Source organism: Seriola lalandi, unplaced genomic scaffold, assembly GCF_002814215.2.
Source record: "Seriola lalandi dorsalis isolate HSWRI2012SDOR001 ecotype SW California unplaced genomic scaffold, Sedor1 jcf7180002054967, whole genome shotgun sequence".
In the NCBI taxonomy this organism is placed as follows: domain Eukaryota; kingdom Metazoa; phylum Chordata; class Actinopteri; order Carangiformes; family Carangidae; genus Seriola; species Seriola lalandi.
Genome location: NW_019525518.1, coordinates 128,968 through 136,378, shown reverse-complemented (window position 1 = coordinate 136,378; position 7,411 = coordinate 128,968). Strand labels below are relative to the sequence as shown.

The window sequence follows — 7,411 nt, the reverse complement described above, 5'->3', positions numbered from 1 at the left end:
CAGAGTCCAGCTGTGTGTGAGTCTCCACGGTGCAGACTGACTGTCTGTCAGTGTCAATGTCAACCGTCTGACAAAGAGAAGAAAAGAAAGTTCAAACCCAGAGACCCGTGAAGCTGCTTCACAGTCACTTCTCTTTTATTCTCCTCCACCTCTGATCCGTCTCTGCGTTCTGAGAACAGACTGAATCTCAGAGTCCTGAGGACAAACAGGTCTGATGTAGCAAAAATCCTCTGGTCTGTACTGGACTGTACTGGACTGTCCTGGACTGTACTGGACTGTACTGGTCTGTACTGGACTGTCCTGGACTGTACTGGTCTGTACTGGACTGTCCTGGACTGTACTGGACTGTACTGGACTGGACTGGACTGGACTGGACTGGACTGTACTGGTCTGTACTGGACTGTACTGGACTGTACTGGACTGTACTGGACTGTCCTGGACTGTACTGGACTGTACTGGACTGGACTGGACTGTACTGGACTGTACTGGTCTGTCCTGGTCTGTCCTGGTCTGTACTGGACTGTACTGGACTGTACTGGACTGTCCTGGACTGTACTGGTCTGTCCTGGTCTGTACTGGACTGTCCTGGACTGTACTGGTCTGTACTGGACTGTACTGGACTGTACTGGTCTGTCCTGGTCTGTCCTGGTCTGTCCTGTACTGGTCTGTACTGGACTGTACTGGACTGTACCGGTCTGTCCTGTACTGGTCTGTACTGGACTGTACTGGACTGTACTGGACTGTACCGGTCTGTCCTGTACTGGTCTGTACTGGACTGTACTGGACTGTACCGGTCTGTCCTGTACCGGTCTGTCCTGGTCTGTCCTGTACTGGTCTGTACTGGACTGTACTGGACTGTACTGGTCTCACTGGTTTCACAGAGACAGACTCTGTGTCTTAAATATCACAAACAGACTTCAGAGAGACGGAGTCTGAATTCATCTGCTGAATAAAGCTGTTTAGCTCATAAAAATGGACTGTGGTGCAATGAATTCTGGGTAAATTAAGACTGTTTTCAATATTTAAAAAATGGCCGACAGAGGAACTTCATTTACCCTCGGCAGAACATGTTTTTCTTTGGGAAGAATTCAGTTAGAGGACGATTTACTTTGAAAATTCAACAAAGAGTGAAACAATAAAAACAAAAATGGCCGCCGTTTCTAGAAACTCTTTCCCTTCTCTTCGCTCTCTCCATAACAACGTCAGCAAGCCACAAATTAGGAGCCATGTTTTCCTGTTTCTTGTTGGGTGTTACTGGTCATTGCAGGTGTCATTGACTGTTACCATGGTAACATTAGTCTTAGACACCTTTCCTCCAGACTACCTCAGGTCTAAGTCTCCCGGTTCCTGATCCTCACTGCAGCAGCTGAGACACCGAGCTGCACACGTTACTGTCGTTCCTTCATTTCCACGTTTGTGTCTCTGTCACTTTGGTTCAGTGGCTGAAATTAAAACTCAGTTTGGACAAAGTTTAATGAAGAAGATCCGGGTCCGGGACTCGAGTCTTGATCAAGTGTTTCTGATCCTTTAATCCAGAGTATCAGCTGATCCACTCCCACACCTGACCCACTGAACAGCTGCAGACACCAAATCTGACACAAAGAAGATCCTGATTCAAGACGCAGTGATCAGGTTAAATGAGCATTGTGACAGAGATCCTGTGGAGAGAAGACGTCTCACGCTGTTGGAGATGTCGGGACTACAAAAACACCCAGTGACGTTACAGAGCGAGGCTTTCTAATACGTCACAAACAAAAATTACGACTTTATTCTCAAAGTTTCAGATTGTTTCCTCAGTGTGTCGATTCTCCGTCGTAGGTTTCTGAGTGAGTGAACATGAATCCATGGTGAACGTGAGAAGCTGCTGTCTGAAGGTTTTATAACTCAGATCCTCTGCTTAATCAATGTCAAACTTTATTGGCTGAGGTGGAGCTCAGCGAGGGGTCAGGTGTTGACACTGTTACTTAGGAATGGCTCGGTGCAGAAACATTCGGCCTCTGGACCTTTGGACCCAGTTGCCCAACACAAACACAGACAACAGAGGAGACGTCTCACTGTGATGATGTCACAGTTTTCCCTCCTCACAGTCTGGACTCGAGCTGCAGAGAGCAGCAGTGCAGCTGCAGGGAGGACCTGATCCGGAGGTTTCTGTCAGTCCTGCACAGAACTTCAGGACCAAACAGAGGGTCACATGACTGACGAAGACCCGTGTCTCATCAGGTCTGAACGTTAACAGCTGATTAGAGATGATGATCATTTCTCAGAGAACAGCTGAGAGGAAACAGCTGAGTTATCAGTGTCTGCTGGACCAGCTATGGACTGCAAACACTGTCTGAGACGTCCACACCATCATCATCACTATCATCTTCATCACCATCACCATCATCTTCATCATCACCATCATCTTCATCACCATCATCATCACCATCATCACCATCATCTTCATCATCACCATCATCATCATCATCACCATCATCATCTTCATCACCATCATCATCATCATCACCATCATCTTCATCATCACCATCATCTTCATCATCACCATCATCATCATCAAGCTGCTTCTGTTTGTTACACAGCAGCTGGAGGTCTGAGTGACTTACGTCTCTGCGTCATGTGTTTGTTGATGAATTAATATCGGATGATATATATCAATATATATATATATAGATAAATTGATATATATCTATATATATTTAAAAAACTGACCGAGGTAAACACGTGTGGTTTTAATAGACACCTGTCAGCCAATCAGAGAGCTGGATTCTTCCTGGTCGTTGAATATATTTAGAATAAATTCAAATGATAGTTTCAGACAGTTTGTTAATAATAATATAATAATAATAATTATAATATAATATAATATAATAATACCTTACTGATCATTTACATATCTGATTTAATTTATGAACTTTGTTCTCAGGTTTTCATCTTGTTATAGTTTTTGTTTTAAACAGACATTATATATCTTGTTTATGTTGTGTCTATAGTTTAAATCTCTCAGTTTTCAAAATAAGAGTTTCACAGTACAGCGAGACTTACTTGGACAAGCGCGCTTGTGTGTGTGTGTGTGTGTGTGTGTGTGTGTGTGTGTGTGTGTCATGTATTGTATTATTGTGTAGGAGCCTTGGCAGCAGCTGTGTGCATCGCTCTGATGTGATGTGATCGATAACGTTTTGCCGTTACCTGCGTCATGCGAGGCGAGCGCTCGCAGCATCTTCCCGGCGCTGCGTCTGGTCTGCGTCTCCTTGTTGCAGAGCAGCTCCATCAGCAGGTTGAGGGCGCCGGTCTCCTTGAAGACGCCGACCAGCGAGCCAATGCCGGCGTAGGCGCTCAGCACGTGGATGGTGTGTGTGATGCTGATGGAGAAGTCGCTCTTCTTGGCCATCTGCTTCCGGGCTCGACGCACCAGGTTCTTCACGTCCTCCTTCATGTCCGACAGCTCCACCTCGTCGAAGGTGACGTCCGCCGGGAACTCTCCGCCGCTCCTCTGGCCTCCGTCTACCGCATCGCCGTCCTGCTGCAGCTCCTGCGGCTGCAGGGGGCGCTGTGAGTCCGTTTTCCTCTTGCCCAGCAGAGTGGGGCAGTTGGCGTACACGTCCTCCGTCGACATCCACATCAGGATGTTCTCCGGTTTGATTTCTCCTGACGTGGAGCTGCCGGACCCCCCCACCCCGGAGCTGCCGCTGCCGGTCCCACCCGCCTCGCTGGCTCCGCCACCAGGGCTGGAGCCGTCGTCGATGGTGACGAGGCACCAGCGAATCAGGTACTCCGTCTGGCCGTCGTGGGTGCGGCGCTGGCGGATCAGCTCCTCGGGATACGCCTGCAACCGCGGGCCGAGCTGGACCAGCAGGTTCCCATTGCGGCGTTCGCCCACCATGGTTGCTAAGGAGACAGAGGACACAGAGGAGGAGACATCAGAGAAGACATCAAAGGACAGATCAGAAGAGGAGACAGAAGAGAAGGAGACGTTAGAGGAGACAGATGAGAAGGAGACATTAGAGGAGACAGATGAGAAGGAGACATCAGAGGAGAAAGAGACATCAGAGGAGACAGATGAGAAAGAGACATCAGAGGAGACAGATGAGAAGGAGACATCAGAGGAGAAAGAGACATCAGAGGAGACAGATGAGAAGGAGACATCAGAGGAGACAGAGGAGAAGAGACATCAGAGGAGACAGATGAGAAGGAGACATCAGAGGAGAAGGAGACATCAGAGGAGACAGAGGAGAAGGAGACATCAGAGGAGACAGAGGAGAAGGAGACATCAGAAGAGAAGGAGACATCAGAGGAGAAGGAGACATCAGAGGAGAAGGAGACATCAAAGGACAGATCAGAAGAGGAGACAGAGGAGAAGGAGACATCAGAGGAGACAGAGGAGAAGGAGACATTAGAGTACAGATCAGAGAAGGAGATAGCAAGGAAACAAGAGACAGGAGAGGACGGAGGAGACCAATCTATAATCAATATAAAAATCTACAGATCAATTGATAATAAAAACAATTATTAGTTATTTATTCTTCTGGAAACTGTCGCATAGAAACTTTGTTCAAACTTGAAAATGTTTTTCAATCTTCTTCACACTGTCTAACTCAGCTGACATGTAAATGAACTTTAAATGAGTGACATCACCTGACACTTTCACTTCACTCACTGCTTACATTTTATTTTACCTTTCCCAAAAACACACACCTCTACTGATCCCAGAAACATCGTGTTACAGTTAGTTTAAACCGTGTAGAAACAGAGCCAGCTACATTTACTTAGATTGTCCGACCCTGTCCTTCCTGCCTCCAGCTCAGGTCCAAACCCCGGGACAACCTGGGATCTGGACCCGTTAATAAAGTCCTGTTACCCGGTCTAACTCTGGTCCACAGCTGTGGAGTTTAGCCGAAAAAGACCCCCGGTGTGTCACACTGTTAAATGAAGTTTTCATTTTCGGTTTACTGACGCATGGTTCCTCTTTAAGGGCTGAGCGGCATGAGCTGCTGCTGGGCGTGTTGGCCATCGTCAGCAGGGCTCCGTCTAATACCCGGTGAAACTCTGACTAACTACTGGGTCCGTGCTGCTCATGAGTGGCCGAAACCTCACACGAGAGCAATGACACCACCATACTGTCATTTATTAAATACTGGCGTAACTGTTACTGACATTACGTAGTTATTATTGACGCAGTTAGCTTGCTAAGGGTTATGTAGTTGGTCATCCTCAGTAAATAGCCCTGCCCGTGATGTGGTAACGTTACCTGAACGCAACAGATAAGCTAACCACAGCTGCTAACGTTAGCAGTGTCTTCTAAATCTGTGTTTTTTAGCTCACCTTAGCAGGTAACTTCTGCCCACTTCAACAGAACAACTACGTCTTTATCTCGTTAGCTAGCTAACTACTTGACTGGTTCACATAACCGACTTGTTCATTGGTTAAGTCGTTAATTATAGCTAGCCATATGCACGGCGTACATGAACGTCACACCAAACTCCGTTTCAAAATCTTCAGATTTTAGGTAACGTTGACTATTAGCCACGATAAAATGTCATTTAAAAATCAATTAAGACAAATTAAGGATTGTAGGAGAATCTTCTGGTAAATTCGGCTCGTACACACTGAAGTTAATCTAGATAAAAGTCAACTTCTGTACTTCAGAGTCCACTTCACGGTCACCTTCTGCGCTCTGACGCTAACATTATTTAATTTGACAATATTGTTAAAACAGTTTTTAAAGTTAATCCTCTATTGGATTAGGTGTTGTTTGAATGGTTGGGTGTAAACCGAATTGAAGCGTGTATCCGGTCTACTTCTAAAACATCTAAAATACAATGTTAGGGTTAATATGTTATTGTTTTTGAGTATATTTATGCTTAATTAGCGGGTTTTTAAAGGCAGTTTGGTGCGTCACTCCCTCGGTACAAGCGTTCGGCACATCTCGGGATGAACTCTGTGTACAGTAACTATGGATGTCAGCGCTGAGGAGCCGGGGTGGGCCTGCCCAGCTCCCCGCCCGGGTCAGGCAGGAAGGCGGCTACGCTGACACACACTCCGGCCCGAATAAACAGCTCCAGGGCAGGTGAGTGCGGCTTACCTGCCGTGTCACAGACTTTCCCCTTGGTTACTGTCTTCCCCCTCAAGCGCTGTTTTCTCTTCCGCCCTAACGTGTCGTTTCCCAGCCTGCTCGTGTTTGTTTTCTCGTTATCCACCGGAGGTCCGTGCTGTTGGATGCGCATTTGCGCACAGTGACAGGAACAGCATCACGAGCGACTTCTTCTTCTGCGTCTACCTCTGATTCCTTCTTCTTCGTCGTGTTAATTGGCGGATCACAAACCACTATAAAACGTGCATACCGCCCCCTGCTGTTTCAGCTCATATGAACATCGTGTAAAAACATACAATAACAGTACTATTCCTACTTTATTTATAATATTCTTTATCATTATTTGTTCCACTTGTAAAATCTTTACTGGGATATTCTTATATCTGAAGATAACCGGGAAAAATTTGGAATGTACCTTCCAAATCTTTACCTTATATCTATTATTTTAAAAAAATCTTGTAAATAAGAATTTGTTCTTTAATGTCTAGTCTGGTAAAATAAAGGTAATATAAAAATAATATATATAAAATAGATATATTTATTGTAATTTTCTTGTCCTCTTTGATACTACAACATTATTGTGGTGTATTAGTTGTGTTGTTTTACATTATTGCATTATTATTGCATACATTATTAAGTTGATTTATCAATTAATTAATTGAAAGAAAATGAATTGGCAATAATTTTGATTGATTGATTTGAGTAATTGTTTTAAAGGGAACATTTTTCAGCTTCTCATGAACATTTGCCACTTTTCTATGAAAATGTTTTTTTTTTTTAAGTTCTCAATTTGAATATGTTAATGTGATATTTTTCACAGTTTTGTGTCTGACATTTTATTCACTGAACAATCAGTCTAATTAAAGAAAATGAAAGTCTCACATGTTTTGATAATGAGAATAATTGTTGGTGAAAGCCTCACTGTTCCCCATAGGTTATAGGTTTTCTGTTAATTTCATAACTTGACACAAAAATTTGATTTAATAAAACAAAACTTTATAACAAATCAGTGACAAATAATTCAGGTATTAAATCCAGGTTCTGAAACAGAGAACCAGAAGACCAGAACCATGAGGGGGAGGACGAGACCTGAGGCACATGAAATAATGTAAACATATATTTATGTGACGTTTATTACAAACGTTTATGACGTTTATGAGATGGTTTGAGTGCTGTCCTGTCAGGTGTTTTACAGTGCAGTGAACCTGTCTGTTAGGAGTGTTCCACTGAAATAAACCTGTGGAGGTGCAGGGGCGTGTCCTGACCAGCAGAGGGCGCTGATGATCCACAGCTGAGCAGGATTTTCACACATGATGAAACAAG

General features: G+C 44.5%; 1 protein-coding gene across 4 annotated transcripts in view; it reads right to left on the bottom strand.

The window, feature by feature from the left end:
- cul9 (cullin 9) overlaps positions 1-6,245 on the bottom strand; it is a 33,135-nt gene extending 26,890 nt beyond the window's left edge. For 3 of the 4 annotated variants that reach the window (XM_023395670.2, XM_023395671.2, XM_023395672.2), the window contains exons 1-2: positions 6,080-6,245; positions 3,187-3,885 (exon numbers count right to left, since the gene is read on the bottom strand). In XM_023395670.2, the coding sequence (XP_023251438.1) occupies positions 3,187-3,885; positions 6,080-6,221 (841 nt within the window). In that variant the 5' untranslated portion in view covers positions 6,222-6,245. The remainder of the gene's footprint in view (positions 1-3,186; positions 3,886-6,079) is intronic. The other variant, XM_087170894.1, reaches the window with a different exon arrangement.
- Between the last annotated feature and the right edge of the window lie 1,166 nt (positions 6,246-7,411).